We start from the raw sequence: 23,147 nt of genomic DNA, 5'->3' as shown, positions 1-23,147 counted from the left end.
AACTGTTTAAAACATAGTTATTTTAAAATTATGAAATAACTGCTTTTTAAAAGCTTCAACTTTATTTACTCTATAGACTGGCAAGCATTTGGCAATCGATTACTATATATTAATATCTGCTGAAGTATATAACTGAAGTACATTCAAGATTAACAATATTTGCCTTAATGCCACCATTTCATATATAATGTTGATAACATCTTGGAAAACAATTTTTAAAGAGCTTGCCTCTATAGATAGATCAGTACCACTCGAAGTGCCAGTCTACAAACTGTTACTGGTCCAGGAAAAGATTGTATATAAATGGAGAGCAAACCATTTAGAAACTTTAATGGCAATATGACACTGCTCCTACCCCCAAGTACATGATCAGAGAGGGCTCTTGTCTTTGGACAGGGCACAGACATGTCCATGTCTACACTGCTCACATGGTAAGGTGCACTTTTCACAAGCTGTAAACTTATATAGGTCTGCCACTGATTGGAAATAAAAAGAAACTGGTCCTTTAACATAGAAAGTTTGAAGACCACTTTCATAGACTATTTCCCTTTTCCCTTCACCACAGATCACTTCATATTTAATATTTATTAGTTGCTCTGATTGAAAAACATGCCCATAACACAATTCTGGGTTTTACATTATTAAAATTAGCTACATAAAAGCCATGCACAGACCAATGATGATAATGTCATGAATCAAAGATTATATTTACTCCAATTCTGACCACCCAAATAAAAGATAAAATACAGGAAATTCAAGGACTTTATGGACACATATTTTTCCACCTCAAACTCAAAGGGCCATAGAATTCACTCTGCAATGACTTGAAAGAACATATGCAGAGCTTCCCTCAAAAATATTTGTTTTTCCTTACCTGTACAAGGATTCTTGGTCTTTGTGGTGAAGGAAAAGGGATGTTTTGCATGAAGTGTGAAATGTGCCTAGAAAAAAATTTGAAATACAGATCATAATTACTTTTCTAAAATGCTTCATAGATTTTAACAAATTTTAAATATTATATATATATCATTCCAGATCTGACAAAACCACTTACCTAAAATTTATGTTAAATAAATTTATTTAGTGTAAATAAATGTATTCATCCCACTAAACTTCTGAAATGCACAATATATTTCCTGATTAAAAGTCCATATTGATATACCCTAATATTGCCAGGAAAATAAAAATAACACAAATATAGCTTTCATGAAAGAAGCTAATTTTTAATGTCTGGTTACCAGTGCCAGTATGGGGAGCAACTAACTGCAATACAATAAATTAAAACTAATACCGAATTTAATCCTAATAATTTATGTTAATTAAATATTAATTTAATCAATACAGTTCTTTTACTGTAACTCTGGGCAAACCACTTACCCTATTTCTCCACCTACAAATAATGCTTCTTAAGTTTCTCCAAAGCTTTGAGCTCTTAGGAGCCACTAACATACAAAGTATTATTTCATCTGAGAAAAAATATTGATCGCATACACTGATTTTATTTCCTCAAACTATTCATAGAACCTTAATTTTTCAAAAGGTTCCTAACTTGTCCCTAACATTAAGTTTTACTTCAAACAATTTTAAGCTAACCTGAAAGTTCAAAGTTAAATCTAGAACTATGAACTATTAGTTTGGCATCCTAAGAGTACAACACGAAAGTCAAATAAATGCCCTTACCTTTCCACTAAACTAGTATGTTTTGCTGATATTCTTTCTGCTATAATGTGAAATTTCTGAAATTGTATGAAAAGTCCGTTTACGCATACTATATTTCCATAAAGCTCTTGACACCTCTTGTTTGTTAGGATAAATAAATCATTAACTATAATAAACAAAAGTCAGTGTGCCACTAGAAGTCAGAAAACCTGGTTTGTTTTTTTTTTAAAGTAATCTCTACACCCAGCGTGGGGGCTTGAACCCATGACCCTGAGATTGAGTCAGATGCTCCACTAACTGAGCCAGAGGATCATGGGGGAAGGGAGGGAAAAATAAAACAAGACGAAATCAGAGAGGGAGACAAACCATATGAGACTCTTAACTATAGGAAACAAACTGAGGACTGCTGGGGGAGGGATGGGGTAACTGGGTGATGGACATTAAGGAGGGCACGTGATGTAATGAGCACTGGGTGTTATATAAGACTGATGAATCACTGAACTCTACCTTTTAAACTAATAATATAGTATATGTTAATTAATTGAATTTAAATTTAAAAAAAGAAAAAAACAAAGGCAGCAGCTCCACATATATTTTTCTTGCTTACAGAATATTTCCATGACAAAGGGAATTACAAATAGAGTGAAAAACTAGGATCTCTCAATGCTAAAACCAAAACCTCACTTTTAGCATCAATTAACTCACCCTTATTAATTTCTACATCAATTTAGAGATGCTTTATAGTTAGAACCAGGAATGTCCATTTGTATGGTTCAGGTGTATGTGTATAATAGCTATTTTTCTCTTGGTTATTAGAGAATGAATAGGAAGGACACACACAGTGCACTGTATAATGAGTTCCTTCTTCAGTTGAATTCTCAAAAGATTATTATTTTATCATTCTAACCAACACTCCTCAATTTTAAAACCAATGATTCAGGTGAAGAAGGAAACAAGTAAAAAAGTAAGGTGACTGATCCTTCCTCCCTTCAAACTTTTCTGCTTAAAGTCCCCAGGTAAACAATGAAATGTATACATATACACCCAGTTTTTCCACCAGACATCTTTCTAATCATTATACATACTTTTCAATGGGAAGAGGATGTGGTCCAGACACAGAAAGTTTGTAGATAAACATGAGAAATTTTCTAAAAGCTTCAAAAAAAGGCCAGTGTGAGAGTAAACAAATGCATTTGTTTGAATTGATGGATTTGGAGACCACTTTTCTCTCCACAGGGGTCAACAGGCCCAGTTGCATAAGCTGTTTCTCTGTCAGAAGTTCCCGAGAGTAAGGTTCATAAAACTGGATGGCAGCTCCATATACCTACAAAGCAACAGAATTCCATCACAAAACTTGAGTTTGTTTTTAAAAATTTCTCTTTATCTCTGATTACAAAAGAAACACTTTGATAAGAACAATCTCAAACACTGCTGGTGGGAATATAAAATGGCACAGCTGCTATGCAAAACAATTTGGCAGCTTCTTCAAAATTTAAAAAATAATTACCATATGATCCAGCAATTCCACTAATAAGAATACATCCAAAAGAATTGAAAGCAGGGACTCAGATACTTGTACACCAGTGTTCACAGCAGCATTATTCACAATAGATAAATGGTGGAAACAACCCCAAAGCCCATCAAGAGATGAATGGATAAACAAAAGGTGGTATATACATGAGATGGAATGTCATTCATCCTTAAAAAGGAATGAAGGAATGAAATTCTGATAGATACTGGATGAACCTTGGAAACACTATACTAAGGGAAATAAGCTAGACACCAAGGACAAATATTTTATGATTCCATTTATATGAGCTACCTAAAATAGGCAAATTCGTACAAAGTAGAATAGAGATTACCAGGAACCAGGGGTAGGGGTGGGGGAAGTTCCTGTTTTAGGTAATGAAAAAGTTCTGGAAACAAACAGTGATACCTCTCTTTTATAAATCTTGTAACTACTTAGTCACTATATATACACACACATATGTATATATACAAACACACACTATATATACACACACACATATCACCACATAATATAGTGTGTGTGTATCACATTAACCCTTGTCTTTACAAATACAACACTCCTGGATACAATTATTTCAAAGATCTCAAGAGATTTTTAACAAACAATATGACAAAAGCATCTCAATGAGGCTTTGTTGTTCTCCACCAATCAAAGTAAATTTAGTAACTCTTAAGTGTTGGAAGATCTTAAAATTTTCATGTATATTTATCTTTCAATGAGAGAACTATAAATAATTCTTAGCTAAAGACTTACCTTAGTTGTAAGCAACCCAGTTAATATAGAATTGGCCTTTATTCAGTGTGTATTTTACTTATGTTCCAGACATTATGCTGGATACTTAACCTTCATTATCATTAATACAGTGGTTTTAAACTTATACCCTGTAGAATGAGGCCACAGATGTGGCCTTGATCCACAAGAGTCAGCATTGGTTAGTACTTTTCCATAAACTATTTTACCAAATTTCCTAAGAGAGCTTTTAATTTTTTTTGAGAGCTTTTAATTTTTAAATTTCTACTAAATTCATAGTTTTATTTACTTTTTATTTCCTAAAATCATTTCACCATCTTTCTTATTTTAAATTATTACTTATGTCATTATTACTTCTTTATATATTTTTCAATTACTATTACAAACAAAGCATATACATGTCTTTTGGAAAATATATACTATCTTTTCCCTTGGGATATGCTCAAGAGTATAACTGCTGGGCCACAGAGTTGTTTCTTTTCCTTGCTGATAATGTATAAGTTCTTTATATACTCTGGACACAAGACTAATACATTGCATTATTTTCTCCCAGCCTGTGGCCTGCTTTTTCCCCTTCTTAAGGGTATCTGGTTTTTTTTTTTAATTATTTATTTATTTGAGAGAAAGAGCACGAGAGAGTACGTACACGCACGGGGGGAGGGGCAGAGGGACAAGTAGTTTCGAGGAGCCTGAGATCATAACCCGAGCTGAAATCAGTTGCTTAACCAACTACCCAGGCACCCCTGGTATCTTCGAATAAACAGATTTTTTTTATTCCAGTGGGGTTCTATTATTCATCTTTTAAGGCTAGTATTTCTTTTTTTAATTTTAACTCCAGTACAGTTAATATACAGTGTTATATTAGTTTCAAGTATACAATACAGTGATTCAGCAATTCCATATATTACTCAGTTGCTTATAAAGATAAGTACACTCTTAATTCCCTTTACCTATTTCACCCATCCTCCCACCCACCTCCCCTCTGGTAACCATCTGCTTTTTCTCTATAGATAAGAGTCTGTTTTTTTGGCTTGCCTCTTTTTTCCCCCTTTGTTCACTTGGTTTCTTAAATTCCACATATGAGTGAAATCATATGGTATTTGTCTTTCTCTGGCTTAGTTTCACTTAGCATTATACTCTCTAGGTCCATCCATGTTGTTGCAAAAGGCAGGATTTCATTCTTTTTCTGGCTGAACAATATTCCATTGTGTGTGTGTGTGTGTATATATATATATCACTTCTTTACCCATTCATCTATCAATGGACCCTCGGACTGCTTTAACAATTTAAATACTGCTGCAATAAACATAAGGGTGCACATGTCCCTTCTATTTTTAATTTTTCTGAGAAACCTCCATACTGTCTTCCACACTGACTGTACCAGTTTGCATTCCCACCAACAGTGCACAAAGGTTCCCTTTTTTCCACATCCTCACCAACACTTGTTTCTTGTGTTGATTTTAGCCATTCTGACAGGTGTGGGGTGATATGTTATTGTGGTTTTTATTTGCATTTCCCTGATAAGGAGTGATGTTGAGCATCTTTTCATGTGCCTGTTGGCCATCTGTGTGTCTTTGGAGAAATGTCTGTTCATGTCTTCTGCCTATTTGGTTTATTATGGTTTTTTTTGCTGTTGAGTTGTATAGGTTCTTTATATATTTTGGATACTAACCCCTTATCAGATATTTCATTTGCAAAATATTTTCACCCATTCAATAATTGTTTTTTAGTTCTGTTGGCTGTTTCCTTTGCTGTGCAGAAGTTTTTTATTTTGATGTAATCCCAGTAGCTTATTTTTGCTTTTGTTTGCCTTGCCTCAAGAGACATATCTAGAAAGATATTGCTATGGCCTATGTCAGAGAAATTACTGCCTATGATCTTTTCTAGGATTTTTAGGGTTTCAAGTCTCACATTTAGATCTTTAATCCATTTTGAATCTATTTTTAGGTATGGTTAAGAAAGTAATCTAGTTTCATTCTTTTGTATGTACCTGTCCAGTTTTCCTTACATCATTTGTTGAAAAGACTGTCTTTTTCCCATTGCATATTCTTGCCTCCTTCATTGACCATATAATTGTGGGTTTATTTCTGGACTTTGTATTCTGTTCCATTGATTTGTGTCTATTTTTGTGTCAGTACCATACTGTTTTGATCACTACACCTTTGTAATATAATGTGAAGTCTGGAATTATGATATCTTCACCTTTTTCTTTTTCAAGATTGCTTTGGCTATTCAGGGTCTTTTGTGGTTCCATACAAATTTGAGGATTGTTTGTTCTAGCTCTCTGAAAAATGCTGTTGGTATTTTGATAGAAATTGCATTAAATCTGTAGATTACTTTGGATAGTATGGACATTTTAACAATACTCGTTCTTCTAATCCATGAACATAGAATATCTTTCCAATTCTTTGCATCATCAATTCTTTTCCTTTTTTTTTTTTTTAAAGATTTATTTATTTGACAGAGAGAGACACAGTGAGAGAGGGAACACAAGCAGGGGGAGAGGGAGAAGGAGAAGCAGGCTTCCCGCGGAGCAGGGAGCCCGATGCAGGGCTCATGACCCAAGCCGAATGCAGACGCTTAATGACTGAGCCACCCAGGCACCCCCATCTTCAATTCTTTTCATCAGTGTTCATACATTTCCGAGTATAAGTCTTTCACTATCTTGGTCATGCTTATTCCTAAGTATTTTTTTTTTGGTGCACATGCAAATGAGATTTTTAAAATTTCTCTTTCTGCTGCTTCGTTATTAGTGTATAGAAATACAACAGATGTCTGCACACTGATTTTGTATCCTTCAACTTTAGTGAATTCCATCATCAGTTCTCGTAGTTTTTTGGTGGAATTTTTAGGGTTTTATATATATAGTATCATGTCATCTGCAAATAATAAAAGTCTTACTTCTTCCTTGCTGATCTGGATGCCTTTTATTTCTTTTTGTTATGTGATTGCTGCAGTTAGGACTTCCAGTACTATGTTAAGTAAGTGGTGAGAGTGGACATCCTTGCTTGTTACTGACTTAGGGGAAAAGCTCTGTTTTTCCCCACTGAGGATGATGTTTGCTGTGAGTTTTTCATATATGGCCTTTATTAGGTTGAGGCATGTTCCCTCTAAATCTACTCTGTTGAGAGTTTTTATCATGAATGGATGTTGTACTTTGCACCTAGTGAAATGATCATATCGTTTTTATCCTTTCTCTTATCGATGTGATATATTGCGTGGTTTGATTTGCAAATACTGAACCACCCTTGCATCCCCAGAATAAATCCCACCTGATTGTGATGATTTTTTTTTAATGTATTCTTAGATTCAGTTTGCTAATATTTTGTTGAGGATTTTTGCATCTATGTTCATCAGAGATATTGGTTCTCTTTTTTTGTTGTCTTTATTTAGTTTTGGTACTGGCCTCATAGAATGAATTTGGAAGTTTTCCTTCTTCTATTTTTTGGAAGACTGAGAAAAATAGGTATTAACTCTTCTTTAAGTGTTTGGTAGAATTCATCTGTAAAACCATCTGGTCCTAGACTTTTGTTTGTTGGGAGTTTTTTGATTACTGATTCAGTATCATTGCTGGTAATTGGTCTGTTCAAATTTTCTGTTTCTTCCTGATTCAGTTTTGGGAGGTTACATGCTTCCAGGAATTTATCTAGGTTTTTCTAGGTTGACAAGTCTGTTGGCATATAATTTCATAACATTCCCTTACAATTCTTTGTATTTCTATGGTGTCGGCTGTTATTTCTCCTCTTTCATCTCTGATTTTTTTTTAATTTTTTTTGATAAATCTAGCTAGATAAATCTAGAACCAATTTTGTTCATCTTTTCAAAGGACCAGCTTCTGGTTTCACTGATATATACTACTGTTTTTTTAGTTTCTATATTATTTATTTCTGCTCTAATCTTTATTATTTCCTTCCTTTCGCTGGTTTTGAGTTTTCTTTCTTCTCTTTCTAGCTCCTTTAGGTGTGAGGTTCAGTTGCTTGAGATTTTTCTTGCTTCTTGATGTAGGTCTGTATTGCTATTAAATTTCTCTCTTAAAGTCACTTTTGCTGCATCCCCAAGATTTTGGACCATTGCATTTTCATTTTTATTTGTCTCCATGTATTTTCTGATTTTTTTCTTTGCTTACTTGGTTGACCCATTCATTGTTTAGTAGTATGTTATTTGACCTCAATGTATTTATGCTCTTTCCAGGTTTTTTTCTTGCAGTTGATTTCTAGTTTCATTGTGTTGTGGTCAGAAAAGATGCATGGTGTGACTTCAGTCTTTTTGAATTTGTTGAGACTTGTTTTGTGGCCTAATATGTGATCTATTCTACAGAATGTTCCATGTGTACTTGAAAAGAATGTGTATTCTGCTGTTTTAAGAAATTTTCTGACTGTATCTATTAAATCCATCTGGTTTCTGAATATATCTATTAAATCCATTCAAAGCCATTGTTTTCCTTGTTGATTTTGTTTGGATAATCTGTCCATTGACATAAGTGGGGTATTAACATACCTTACTATTACTGTATTATTATCGATGAGTTTCTTTATGTTTGTCATTAACTGTTTTACATATCTGGGTGCTCCTATGTTGGGTGCATAAATTTTTACAATTGTTATAACTTCTTGTTGGATTGTACCCTTTAACAGTGTCCTTCTTTAGGGCACCCAGGTGGCTCAGTCAGTTAAGCATCTGACTTGATTTTGGCCCAGGTCACAATCTCAGGATTGTGAGATTGGGCTCTGCATTGGGCGTGGAGCCTGCTTAAGATTCTATCTCCCCCTCTCCCTCTAAGTGTGTGTGTGTGTGTGTGTGTGTGTGTGTGTGTGTGTGTGTGTGTGTGTGTGTGGTGCCTTCTTTGTCTCGTTAACAGTAATTGCTTTAAAGTCTATTTTATCAGGGGGCCTAGTTGGCTCAGTTGGTTAAGCGTCTACCTTCAGCTCAGGTCATGATCCCAGGGTCCTGGGGTTGAGCCCCACATCAGGCTCCCTGCTCAGTGGGAAGCCTGCTTCTCCCTCTCCCACTCCCACTGCTTGTGCTCCTTCTCTCTCTGTCAAATAAATAAAATCTTTAAAAAAAAAAAGTCTGTTTTATCCAACATAAGTATTGCTACCTGATTCCTTTTGACATCCATTTGCATGAGAAATTCTTCTCCACCTCACCTGCAGGTATCTTCAGTTCTGAAATGAGTCTCTTGTTGGCAGCAGATAAACGGGTCTTGTTTTTTTATCCATTCCATCATACTTTTTCCTTTGATTGAAGCATTTAGTCCATTTACTTTGAAGTAATCATTGATAGGTATGTATTTTTTGCCATTTTGTTACTTGTTTTGTGGTTGTTTTTGTAGTTCTACTCTGTTCCTTTATTCCCTTGCTCTCTTCTCTTACAGTGAGTTGGCTTTCTTTAGTAATATTCTTGGATTCTTTTCTCTTTATGTTTTGCATATCTATTACTGGATTATGATTTGTGGTTACCATTAGGTTTGTATATGAGATCTCATGCATATAGCAGTCTATATTAAGTTGCTGGTTGCTTAAGTTTGAACCCATTCTTTATTCTTCTCCTTCCCACGTTTTAGAAATATGGTGTCATACTGTACATGCTTTTATTTTGTGAGTCCCTTGACTGATTTTCACAGATGTTTCACTTATGTTTACTGTTTTTATGCTTCCTACTTTTCTTACTTTTATTTATGGCCTTTCCTTCCCACTCAGAGAGTCCCATTTAACATTTCTTGTAGGACTGATTTACTGGTCATGAACTCCTTTAACTTTTATTTGTCTGGGAAACTCTTTATCTCCCTCTCTATTCTGAATGATAACCTCACTAGATAAGAGTATTCTTGGCTGCAGATTTTTCCCATTCAGCACTTTGAATATATCATGCCACTCCCTTCTGGCCTGCAAAGTTTCTGCTAAAAAATCTGCTGATAGCCTATGGGGGTTTCCCTTCTATGTAACTGTCTTCTTTTCACTTGCTACTTTTAAAATTCTCTCTTTATCACTACTTTTTGCCATTTTAACTATTATGGATCTTAGTGTGAACCTCCTTGGGGTGATTTTGTTGGGACTTCTCAATGTCTCCTAAATCTGGATTTCTGTTTCCTTCCCCAGATTTGGGGAGTTTTCAGCTATTATTTCTTCAAATAAATTTTCTGCCCCCTTTTCTCTCTCTTCTTCTGGGATCCCTATAATGAGAATTTTATTATGCTTTTAGAGTCAATGAGTTCCCTAAGCCTATTCTCATTTTGCATAATTTTTTTCTCTCATCTGCTCAGCTTGATTACTTTCTATTACTATGATCTCCAGGTCACTGTTTCATTCTTCTGCTTCTTCTAGTCTGCTATTTATTTCATCTAGTGTATTTTTAATTTCAATTACTGGGGTATCTCCGAGTGGTTCTTTTTAAATCTTTTTTAATAGTCTCACTGATGTCATCCACTCTTCTCTCAAGTTCAGTAAGTATCTTTATGATCACTACTTTAAATTCTCTATCAGGCATATTACTTACCGGTTTCGCTTAGGTTTCTTTTTTTCTTTTTTTTATTTAAAAAAAATAGAATAAATAATTATCATTTTTTCTAAGATTTTATTTTATTTATTTGACAGAGAGAGAGTACAAGCAGGAGGAGCAGTGGGCAGAGGGAGAGGGAGAAGCAGGCTCCCTCTGAGCAATGAGCCCGATGCAGGGCTCGATCCCAGAACCCTGGGATCATGACCCAAGCCAAAGGCAGACGCTTAACCAACTGAGCCACCCAGGCGCCCCTTCGCTTAGGTTTCTTGCTGTTTTTATCCTGTTCTTTCATTTGGGGCATATTCCTCTCATCATTTTGTCTTACTCTGTGTCTGTTTCTGTGAGTTAGGAAAGTCACCTAAGTCTCCTGCTCTTAAAAGTAGTGGGTGGACCACACAGTTTTAACAAGGTACATGCTCGTCCTCTCCCACAGGGGACATGCCTCCACTGCCAAGGCCAGCCATGGTAACGGGCAAAGTGCATGCTGGGGGGAGGGGGATGGCATACACAGTCCCTATTAGTTTTGTGCTGGTTGGTCCTCTCCCACAGGGGATGTGCTAGTGCTGCCAAGACCAGAGCCAGCTGGGCTGACCTGCAAAGCACACACCAATGGGGTGCTCAGTTTTAACAAGGTGCATGCATCCTCCACAGGAGGTAACCAGCCACTGCCACCAGGACTGAGGCCACGCAAAGCGCACAGTCGGGAGACTTGGTGTTGGCAAGGTTCGAGCCAGTCTTCTGGGGGAGGGGACTCACAGCAGTAGGACTGAGGCGGGCCTGGCTGGAGGGGCAGGATGCAGTTTAATCAACTTAGTGAATGGTTCCCACAGGTAGTTGTGTGTTTATGCTGGCAGGTGGGGGGAGGGAAATGGCACCTGCCAGCTCCTTTGTTTTGGAGAAGTCACTCAGGGAACCCTACCCTTAAAGATACACTCTGAGATAAGTAAATAACTCTCCCTCCCTATGCCCCAGTTTTCAAACTGCTGCTTCCATGCTGTGTATCTGTGGACTGTTTGTTGTGCTATCTCTTTAAGAGTGAGGACTCACGGGGCACCTGCTGACTCAGTCGTTAAGCGTCTGCCTTCGGCTCAGGTCATGATCCCAGGGTCCTGAGATCGAGCCCCGCATCGGGCTCCCTGCTCGGCGGGAAGCCTGCTTCTCCCTCTCCCACTTCCCCTGCTTGTGTTACCTCTTTTGCTGTCTCTCTGTCAAATAAATAAAATCTAAAAAAAAAAAAAAAAGAGTGAGGACTCAGTTTCCTATCACTCACCCTGCTGTCCTAGAACCTAGCCTCATGATTTTTAAACGTCGAGGCTTTAAGTCCCACTGATTGTAAGAACTCATGAAATTCAGCCCCTCTGGTTTTCTTTCTTTCTTTTTTTTTTTTCAAGATTTGTTTTTTTTTTTTTTTTAATTTGACAGAGAGACACAGTGAGAGAGGGAACACAAGCAGAGGGAGCGGGAGAGGGAGAAGCAGGCTTCCCGCAGAGCAGGGAGCCCGATGCGGGGCTCGATCCCAGGACGCTGGGATCATGACCTGAGCCGAAGGCAGACGCTTAACAACTGAGCCACCGAGGCGCCCCCCGCTCTGGTTTTCAAAGCCAAATATTATGGGGATTTGTCTTACCCACACAGGCTCCTCAGTGTGAGGGTCTATTTCCCTCCCTTCTCCAGGCTGGTGATGTCCCTCCCTCCTACAGACAGTCCATGCATGTCCCTTTAGCTCCCAACCACTTCTCTGCCCTTCCTACCCTCTTTCACGTGGCCTCCTCTCTACATTTGTTCTGCCCATCTTCAGATTGTTTTCTGGGTTATTTACACTGATGTGAGTGTTACCTAGATATAGCCATGGGATGAGGTGAGCCCAGGATCCTCCTACTTTGCCATTTTCTGCGAAGTCTGGCCAGTACTTTCTATATGCTGTTAAACTGATCTCTGCTTACTCCATTTTAATATATTATTTGTCTTCTGAGCCTCAATGTTGTCACTGAAAAATTAGCCAACAATCTAATAGTTGTCCCTTTAAAAATAAATATGTCTTGGGCGCCTGGGTGGCTCAGTTGGTTGGGCGACTGCCTTCAGCTCAGGTCATGATCCTGGAATCCCGGGATCGAGTCCCACATCGGGCTCCCTGCTCAGCAGGGAGTCTGCTTCTCCCTCTGACCCTCTTCCCTCTCGTGCTCTCTCATTCTCTCTCTCTCAAATAAATAAAATCTTAAAAATAAATAAATAAATGAAACCAGACTGGTAGGTCAACATTAAAAAAAAAAAAAATTAAATAAATAAATAAATAAATAAATATGTCTTTTCTTTCTGGTTGCTTTTTTGCTTTGGTGTTCTATGTTTTCACTATAATATGAACCTTTCTGCTGAAGGTTCAAAGTATATCTTTAATCTAAAAGACTCAATTTTTCATCAACCCTGGAAAACAACCAACCAATATCCCTTAAAATGCTGCCTCTCCCTTTTCTAATCTCTCCTTCTGGAATTCATTAAATATCCACTGATCCTTTTGATTCTATCCTCTACATTTTTAAACTCTCTTAGATGTTTTTCTTTGCCACATCTGAGGTAACCTATCTTGAACTTCATTAATTTTCCCTGCATGTATGTCTTATCTGCTGTTCAAACCATTCAGGGATTCTAATTTTAAGGACCATACTTTTCATTTCTAGTTGTCTGATTCTCTTCCCAGGCTGTCTACTTATTTCACAAAATACACTGTTCTTCCCTGATGTTTTGACATCTTAAATCATTTCAATTATATATTTAATTTATATCTTTAATATTGTCATTGTATCAATTCAATATCTTCAGGGTCTAATCCAGCTTTACAAAGCTGTTGATTCTTCCTATGGTATTTATGTCTTCTAACTTTTAGTATAATATCATCTTGAGGCTTGGGTTTTGGGGGTAACGCTCTAGAAAGACTTTATATTTGCTTCTGTAGAAGCTCCAGAGGTAGCTTCCATCCTGATGCCAATTTTCATGGTTGACTTCTCACCTTGGGCACTACAGTCCAAATTTAACCCAAAATATATTGCGGCCAAATAATCCTAACATTCAAATAAACTGACATCATATTAATTATTTTATGGGATAAAAACACAGACAACATAGGTTTAATAAAAGAGGAAAAAATATACCTTTTCAGCAGAAGAACCTGTCAGGACAAAAGTTGAAAAAACTGGAAGTGGGTATTTAGTTTGAGGATCCCAACATTCAATAGTAGCTCCCATGGGAAGGCAGAAGAGAGGTACAGATTCTGAGAGAGGAAATGACTCATAATCATCTTCTGGATATCTAAAAATTAAACCTTTTAGAGAAAAGAGACAGTATTAAAATTTTTTAAATAGTTACTTTCCCATAAGTTATATGTGATACAATTTCATGAAAATATTTATGTGTGAAATTTCAAAATAATTTTTTTCTCTCGCTGTATCAGAAATTTAAATAAATTAACAAGTTTACCCTTTATTTTTTACTCAGGGACTTATAATTCATTGTAACATTAAAATGTACTAAATATACAACTCAAAACTCTATTCAACAGTATCACCAATCTTAATATATTTTCTTCTGCATACCACAACATCATATAGAGAGTGGGTGAGGAACATATAGGAAAATTTACCAAGTATTTCAGTAAAAAAATTCAGGGAAGGGTTAAGTGTTATATAATAATGCCAAGGCAACAGAAATATCAGAGCTCTTAAACTCATCTTGAGAGAGCAGCAGTAGAAAAAATATTCAGCATGAAAAGTAAATGAGACCAAAATCCTCTGGCTGAGTACAGAGTGAGACCAATGAAGCAGGATCAGGGGGTCCTCTGGCAAGCATAACAAAGCCCCTTCAGAATAAAGTAGCTACAAAGCATCAGTTCATCAGCCTCTGATGTCTCTAATACGCAGACCAACTCTTAAGTTAAACTCTTGAAAATGAGTAGCAGAATTCTGAGTCAAAATTCGGTGTGCAAAGCTTTATATTCTGAAATACGTCTTTTATCAAATACCTGAATACTTTCACAAAGCTTGTTTCTATAAGTGTTATTTTTTTAAGTGACACTTTCTACACACACACACACACACACACACACACAATTTAGGAAATCACATACAATCAACACATTATAGCAATATTAACAAGTATCACATTTTAAAATGATACTGAAATTTGTAATTATTAGTTGCTACCTTTATTTTTATATTATAAATTAAAATGGTCTGATTTATTAGTATGAATGTCTTTAGAAAGACAATCAAGAGTTTTCATATATGGATTTGCCTGACTTCCCTGAAGCAAAACAAATTGTGCATGATCAAAAAGTAACTGACACTGCTTCTTTTCACAAGAAGTATTCCAGTATCTCTTCTATTTACAACTGGAGCATACCTGTATTTTCAGTTTCTATCCCACCATACCAGTGGGATGAAGAGGTCACATTTAAATCTTTACAGCCCTTGACACTTTACTGTGCAGTAAGAATGTGGCGATAGATTTCTCAAACACTTCATGGCAGAAAAGTTTCTCAGGCCCTCCTCTCCTCCATATAGCTGATTCTTTGCAACAAAGGAAAAAGGAAGCAAGTCCACCTTTCATGGCAAGTAACATGAGGTTTTGAATCAGACACACAGAGATAAGAGAAGGAAATATAAGAAGTAAAGATGCAGTTTGACACCTTTCTGATTGCCAAAATAAAAAGGTCAGAGAGAGTAAGCAGTTTTCCATTGAATTGTTAAATCTATTAGTGTAAGACTAAAAATTTGAACGTTCATTTCACAAATGCTTACCTGGGATGATAATTTCTATTTAACAACATGTTTGGGGGAGGGTGTAATATTAATATATCTTGTAGTATATAATGTATTTAAGAAAACTTGTGCCTTTACATGTTAATATTATAGATAATTCAATTTATGAATAGATCAACCCCATAAACTACATAAAGGGGTATACATCGTCTCTTCTAACCAAATGTAAATGGTAGGTGAACATGATGACCAATACACTACGGAAACTAACCAAATGTTAATGAACAACAATAACTACAGTAACAATTTTTTTTTTTAATTTACTCACCAGCTTTATATGCTATTGCATTAGAAGCAGGCACAGACTTCTTGTAACAAAGAAATACACTGGAACCCCACTGTAAAATATAAATTATGTTTTAAAAAAAGACCAAAGAGTGAAAATAAATTGATTTTGTTGAAAATCTTCTAAAGGTTCTGATTATTCAGTGAAATCTATTTAAAACATATGTTTATCAAACAGACTACAGGGGCACCTGGGAGGCTTAGTCAGTTGAGTACCCGACTCTTGGTTTCAGTTAAGGTTGTGATCTTGGGGTCCTGGGATTGAGCCCCATGTTGGGCCCCATGCTCAGCAGGGAGTCAGCTTGAGATTCTCTCTCTCCCTCTCCCTCTGCCCCTCCCCCTGACCTGTGAGGGTGCGTGCATTCTTTCTCTTTAAAATGAATAAATCTTAAAAAAAAAAAAAAGACTACAGACTATAAAATATAGCAAAACATGAAGTTCAGAATACTAAAAGAAAGGAATAAAAAAACACTGCCGCAAATTAAACTGACACAGAACAGTTTCAAAAAGTTTAGAATGCTCTAATCAGACACTTTGAAAGAAACAGCACAAAGTTGAGTGTGCTCTGGAGCTCAAACTAGGTACTATGAAGGTAACTGAGGTACTATGAAGTCATTACCTCCAGAGACAAACTGTCTTCACTAAGAGCCATGGGTACCTTAGCCAGTCATCTTTGCCTATATCTCATTAAAGCTAATAGTTTTATCTAAAGATATTTTTCAAAATAAATCTGACCCAGTAGTAAATCTTAGTCTCATAAAACTATAAATCATGTTATGTTCAATGTTCTTGTTCATTAGAGCCCTTTGAAAAAATAGTATGTAAGGGGTGGGGTCCCTAGCATGCTTAGTAGAGCATGCAACTCTTGATCTCGGGGTTGTGGGTTCAAAACCCCACTTTGGGTGTGGAGCCCACTTGGAAAAAAGCAAGTATGTAAAACTACAATAATTAAAATAATATAAAGGGAGTTCCATGAAGACACCAGTGAAACACAAAAGCTAATAAAACCTCCATATTAGTGTAACACAGGCAATATTAGCACATACCAAAAAACAATTTTAAATCCCTGACTTTTAAGTATTTTCTCAATGAAATTTTTCTAAAAATCAGATAGCTAAGGATTTTAAAAATTATTATGAATCATAAAAGTTAGACCTAAAAATAATAAAAATAACCACAAAATATAAGCAGAGTAAAATCTACACCCAATAATAAACAGGAGTACAAAAATTATCCTTTTTTCGGGGGTGGGAGACAGTACATATTAAACTAAAAAGGAGCTTTCTCTTTTTCGCCGCCATCCTGCTCTGCATGGCTGGCTGCTTCTTGCCATGTCTTCTCACAAGACTTTCAGAATCAAGCGATTCCTGGCCAAGAAACAAAAGCAGAATGATCCCATTCCCCAGTGGATTCGGATGAAAACTGGTAATAAGATCAGGTACAACTCCAAGAGGAGACACTGGAGAAGAACCAAGCTGGGTCTATAAGGCGTCACACATCATGAAATGACACACTTAATTGACACACATATTTAATTACGCTACGTGAAGATCATGTGTTCTATCATTCTGTAAACATCCTTCCTACCTGGCCATAGACTTGTCTTATCATGGAAATGATTTTTCTCTGTGACTATGCCTCTGCACCAGTAGGTTGGTTCAGTAATAAATGTGAGACTTTTCGGCTCTAAAAAAAAAAAAAAAAACCTGAAAAGGAAACAACTCTATTCTTACCATTCCACAATTTAAGTTTTTGTCAACTTTGCAGAAAGTATGAGGAGGGGTTTCTCCTTTACTGGTTACAATAACACAGATATCAGTTACAGCCAAGGAATTCTGGGGTCGAATTAAAGGAGCCCTTCGATAAGTGATAAAGATTCTTTGTGAAGTAGTTGAACTATTGTTGACATTGGCACAGCGACCGTAGGGTGTGGCTTGGATCACTTCACATCCTGGAATAAGCCTTTCTTTCCCTTCATATAAAACTCTGCAAGGCAGGGAGGGGAGAAATAGATAGATAAATACATTTCAAGTTAATGCTGGTTTTCCTCTTGAAAACAAACCAAAAAAATTGAGAAACAAAACTGTTTCTCAAATCTTAATTGTAAACCAAAAGTAAGATTATTACTTTGGGAATTATAGATCTCTTAACTACTATTTTTCAACAGCTGGAATGTAATTTTAAGAAGAATAAGTAAGATTAAACAACTTGATTTTTTTTATCGTTTTTTAAAAAACATATGAAACAAGAAAGGGGCAACACCAAAACACCATATCATCCTCAGGTTGATTCCTAGATCAAGTATTGAGACATTTTCACGAAATTTATCTTCATAACTCCTGTCAAAATTTCACCTTTAAAAATCCTCTGACTGAAAATAAATATAAAAATCCTTGACTGAAACTATAAAACATGGTTTAAAGAAATTAGAGATGAACCAATAAATAAAAAGACATCCATGGTCATGGATAAGAACACCTAATATTTGGTAAGATGTCAGTATTTCCCAAAGAGATCTATAGAGTCAACAAAAATGGATACAGGGCTGGCAAAGAATATATGAAAAATTATCTGTACTATCCTTAAAAACTCTTCCATAAAACTAAAATTATTTTAAAATAAGACTTTAAAAAAAAATTTTTTTTAAGTGGGCAAAGAATCTAAATAGGCATTTCTCCAAGAAGATATGGCCAAAAGCACATGGAAAGAGGCTCAACATATTAGCCATTAGGGGACTGAAATCAAAAACCACAATAAGATACCACTTCACATACACTGGGAAGGCTATAATCCAAAAAGACATAATTACAAGTGCTAGTAAGGTGAGAGTGTAGAGAAACTGGAATCTTTATACAATGCTGGTGAGAATAAACACTGCTTTGGAAAACAGTCCAGTGGTTCCTGAGAGGGTTAAACACGGGAGTTTCGGTATGACTCAACAATTCTATTCCTAGATATATACCCAAGAGAAATGAAAATATACATCTGCACAAATACACATTTCTTAAAAGATTTTATTTATTGATTTGACACACAGAGAGTGAGTACAAGGAGGGGGCAGCGGCAGGCAGAGGGAAAGGGAGAAGCAGACTCCTCGCTGAGCAGGGCGCCCGATGCAGGGCTTGATCCCAGAACCGTGAGATCATGACCTGAGCCGAAGGCAGTTGCTTAACCAACTGAGCCACCCCCGTGCCCCAAATACACATTTAACAGCCTTATTCATAACAGTGAAAAAGTGGAAACAATCAAATGTCCACCAACTAATGAAAAGATACATAAAATGTGGCATACGCATATAACAGAATATTGTTTAGCAATAAAAAGCAGTGACATACAAGGTGTGCCTGGCTGGCTCAGTCAAAAGAGCATTCAACTCTTACCTCACGGTCATGAGTTTGAGTTCCACATTGGGTGTAGAGATTACTTAAATAAATAAACAAACTTTAAAAAAAAAAAAAGGGCAATGAGGTACTAATACGAGGTACAACATCGATGAGCCTTGTAACCATGGTAAGTGAAAGAAGCTACACAAAAAAGACCACATGTAGTATGACTCCATTTACATGAAATGCCCAGAACAGGCACATCTATAGAGACAAAAAGTAGATTAGTAGTTGCCTAGGGGTAGAGGTTGGAAAGGGACATCAGAGAGTGACTGCTGATGAGTACAGGGTTTCCTTTTAGGGGGCTGAAAATGTTCTAAAATTGGCTGTAATATCAGAACAAATCTGTGAATATATTTAAGACCAATAAATTGTACACTTGAGATGATTGAACTGTGTGATATCTGAATTATATCTCAATGAAGCTGGTAAAACCCAACTAAGTATTAAAATACATTATAAAGCCTCTATATTTAAATCAGGATAGTACTGGCAAATGAGTGAACAGAAAGAACAATGAACACAAAAGAAATACCAGAAATGGATAAAGGTGACATCTCAATATACTGCAGGAAAGATGGACTTTTTAATTTAATAAGCAGTGCTTGAATAGCTGAATTGCCATTTGGGGAAAAAATATAATTGTATCTATACTTCACACTATACACCAGAAAAAGCTCTCAGTGGATGACAGATAAATGTCAAGAATGAAAACATACGGGCGCCTGGGTGGCTCAATCATTAAGCGTCTGCCTTTGGCTCAGGTCATGGTCCCGGGGTCCTGGAATCGAGCCCCGCATCAGGCTCCCTGCTCCTCGGCGATTCTGCTTCTCCCTCTCCCACTCCCCCTGCTTGTGTTCCCTCTGCTCCTCTTTCTTCTCTCTCAAATAAATAAAATCTTAAAAAAAATAACTAATTAATTAAAAAAAGAAGAATGAAAACATGCCAGTACTAAAAGAAAGCCTAGCACTGGGAAAAGTGTAACTATGACTCAAAACCTAGAATCAATAAAAGGAAGAAAATAAACTTCATCAAGTAAACTCTACGTGACAAAAAAACACAAGTCAAAAGATAAATTATAAACTTGATGAAAACATTTGGAAACTTATTTCACAAAAATTTCATCTTCCTAGTACATAAAAATGTACTGTAAAAAAAAAATCAAAAAGGCCAAAACCCTGTTTTTTTTTATTATTTTTTAAGATTTTATTTATTTATTTATCAGAGAGAGAGAGAGCACAAGCAGGGAGAGCAGCAGGAGGAGAGGGAGAAGCAGACTCCCTGCTGAGCAAGGAGCCTGATGCAGGCCTCGATCCTAGGACCCTGAGATCATGACCTGAGCTGAAGGCAGATGCTCAACTGACTGAGCCACCCAAGTGTCCTAAAACCCTGTTTTTAAAAAGACATAAAGAAAGTCAATGCCAAAAGACATTAACAATTCACAAAAGAAAAAACAGAAAACAGTCCTTAAACATATGAAGAAATAGTTAATCTCATTAAAATAACTCCAACACAATCACTTCTTGACTGTGAGACTGACAAAAATTCAAAAATTTGATCACATATTTTGTGGATGGGACTGGGGGAAAAGAAGCACATATATCATATATTGATGGTGGAATGACCACAATGGAGAGAAATGTAACATTTAACAGAATTATGCATGCATTTATCTTTTATCCCAGCAGTGCCCTTCCAGGACTACCTGAAAATATACTTCCACAAATATGTAATAATATATACACAGTTATTCACCAAAGCATTCTTTTTTTTTTTAAGATTTTATTTATTTATCTGAAAGAGAGAGACACAGCAAGAGAAGGAACACAAGCAGGGGGAGTGGGAGAGGGAGAAGCAGGCTTCCTTCAGAGCAGGGAGCCCGATGCAGCGGCTCAATCCCAGGACCCTGGGACCATGACCTGAGCCGAAGGCAGACTCAACAACTGAGCCACCCACGCGCCCCTCACCAAAGCATTCTTGTAATAGCACAAGACTGGACAGAACCCAAATGTCCATCAGCAGAGGTTTGGATGAATAAAGTATATACATCCACACAAATAAGTACTGCAGAGTTATAAAAAAATGAGAAAGACCTCCATGTTCAAATATGGGGTGATTCCGATGATATACTGTTGGGTGAAAAAAGCAAAGTATAAAATAGTGTATACAGTATTTATAGTGTGTTTAAGAAGAAGAAATAAAAATACACACACATGGGGCGCCTGAGCACACCTGGGTGGCTCAGATAATTAAGCGCCTGCCTTTGGCTCAGGTCATGATCCCAGGGTCCTGGCTCGGCTGGGAGCCTGCTTCTCCCTCTTCCTCTGCCCCTCCCCCTTCTCGTGCTCTCTCTCTCTCTATTTCTGTGTCTCAAATGAATAAAATCTTAAAAAATAAATATACACACATATGTGTTTATTTTTGTAAAAACACATAGTGAAAGGTAAATCAAAAACTGCATTAATGGGAGGAGAGGGCATAAAGTATAGAGGAAAAAGTAGAGGAAATAAAGACCGAAGCAATACTTCTCTAAATATATCTTTTTACATGTTTTGAGCTGTGACAATATTTTCCATATTAACAGAAAATTTTTCTGAAACAAATGAAACAAATAGAAACAGATGAACCTAACTGCAAACTGCATAACAAACTGGTAACATAACCACATAGAAACACTATTTCATATAATTTTTTAACACAGTAAGTACTCTGTAAATGCTTGATAGGTCTTATTCCAAGGGCAAGGAACCCATATATATATATATGTAATATATATATATATAAAAAATGCCTCAATAACAATGAACACACACAAATCCAGATTTTGTTTGGTGAAGCAGTCAGCTGGAAAGGGCTCCCACTAACCAAACTCGGGACCATATGAGCAAATAGAATAAGGATTATAATAGATTTTTATCACACGGAATAAATTAAAATCCATAGTTTCTTAGTTATTCTCAAAACAATAAAAAAAAGAGCTCTTCATTCAAGCTCTTCAAGAAAAATGCCAGTTAAAAGAATTTATTTTTTAAATGATAGAATTAGAAAAGTCTCGAGCGCCTGGGTGGCTCAGCTGTTAAGTGTCTGCCTTCGGCTCAGGTCATGGTCCCAGGGCCCTGGGATCAAGCCCTGCATCGGGCTCCCTGCTCAGCAGGAAGCCTGCTTCTCCCTCTCCCACTCCCCCTGCTTGTGTTCCTGCTCTCGCTGTCTCTCTGTCAAATAAATAAATAAAATCTTAAAAAAAAAAAGGAATTAGAAAAGTCTCATTTTACATCCCCTGCCATGCAATTTCTAATTCAGGCAATGATTAATGGATCCTACAAAATGAGAAGTGAAAAGGAACTAGGTAAGCAGGTATTTAAACAAGGCCCACAACTCCACAAATTACTTAAATAACAATGAAAATAACAACAGATATCTGGCAATTACCATCTTAACTAAGTGACTGAACTTAACATTACTAATTATGAGACAATCTGTCACTACATCCTCTCCTAATGCTAGCCCTACCTGTAAGTATTCTTGCCAAAAATATTTAACCTAAATTTAATTCAGACTTTAAACCTAACATCCAATTTATAGGAAATACTGACAATAAGGTAACAAGTTAAACAACATAATGAGGAAACAATTAGATAAATCTACAGTGGGGAACATTCTATAAGACAATTGGCAAGACTCTGCAAAATGTCAATATATAACAGAAAAATTGGGGGAAGATAAAGAGACCAAAGAGGCATAATAACCAAATGCAACGAGTAAACTATGACAGGATGCTGAATATTTTTTTTTCAAGATTTTACTTGGCAGACAGAGTGAGAGAGTGATCGAGTACAAGCAGGGGGAGTGGCAGGCAGAGGGAGAAGGAGGCTCCCCGCTGAGCAAGGAGCCGATCCTAGTACCCTGGGATCATGACCTGGGCCTAAGGTAGCTGCTTAACCAACTGAGTTACCCAGGCACCCCATGAATATTTTTTTTAAAAAGGCGATAAAAGATATTCTAGGGATAACTGTGAATATCTGGATAGGAATGGATATTGAAAAATATGATACAATTATTAATTTTCTATATACCATGGTTATACAGGACCATGTCTTAAGGGATGCATGCTGAAGTATTCATGGGAGAATGGTCAGGATATCTCCAGCCTCCTTTCAAAATAGTTTAGCAAAAATATGGAAAAATGTTAATTTGCTGAATCTAGGTGGAAAGTGTACTGTTCATTATACT

General features: G+C 36.5%; 1 protein-coding gene and 1 pseudogene across 3 annotated transcripts in view; one reads left to right on the top strand and one right to left on the bottom strand.

Moving 5' to 3' along the window:
• The window catches only part of DENND4C (DENN domain containing 4C), a 136,891-nt gene that overhangs the window by 75,079 nt on the left and 38,665 nt on the right, over nucleotides 1–23,147 (bottom strand). For all 3 annotated transcript variants that reach the window (XM_028107238.2, XM_028107241.2, XM_088019019.1), the window contains exons 3-7: nucleotides 17,268–17,520; nucleotides 15,518–15,587; nucleotides 13,585–13,754; nucleotides 2,745–2,983; nucleotides 875–941 (exon numbers count right to left, since the gene is read on the bottom strand). In XM_028107238.2, the coding sequence (XP_027963039.1) occupies nucleotides 875–941; nucleotides 2,745–2,983; nucleotides 13,585–13,754; nucleotides 15,518–15,587; nucleotides 17,268–17,520 (799 nt within the window). The remainder of the gene's footprint in view (nucleotides 1–874; nucleotides 942–2,744; nucleotides 2,984–13,584; nucleotides 13,755–15,517; nucleotides 15,588–17,267; nucleotides 17,521–23,147) is intronic.
• LOC114212385 (large ribosomal subunit protein eL39 pseudogene) lies at nucleotides 16,866–17,021 on the top strand (annotated as a pseudogene).

This window comes from Eumetopias jubatus, unplaced genomic scaffold (assembly GCF_037043125.1).
Source record: "Eumetopias jubatus isolate StellerSeaLion01/CBP00866 unplaced genomic scaffold, mEumJub1_p1.0 scaffold_15, whole genome shotgun sequence".
Classification (NCBI taxonomy): Eukaryota; Metazoa; Chordata; class Mammalia; order Carnivora; family Otariidae; genus Eumetopias; species Eumetopias jubatus.
This window is presented reverse-complemented; position numbering and strand designations above follow the sequence as displayed.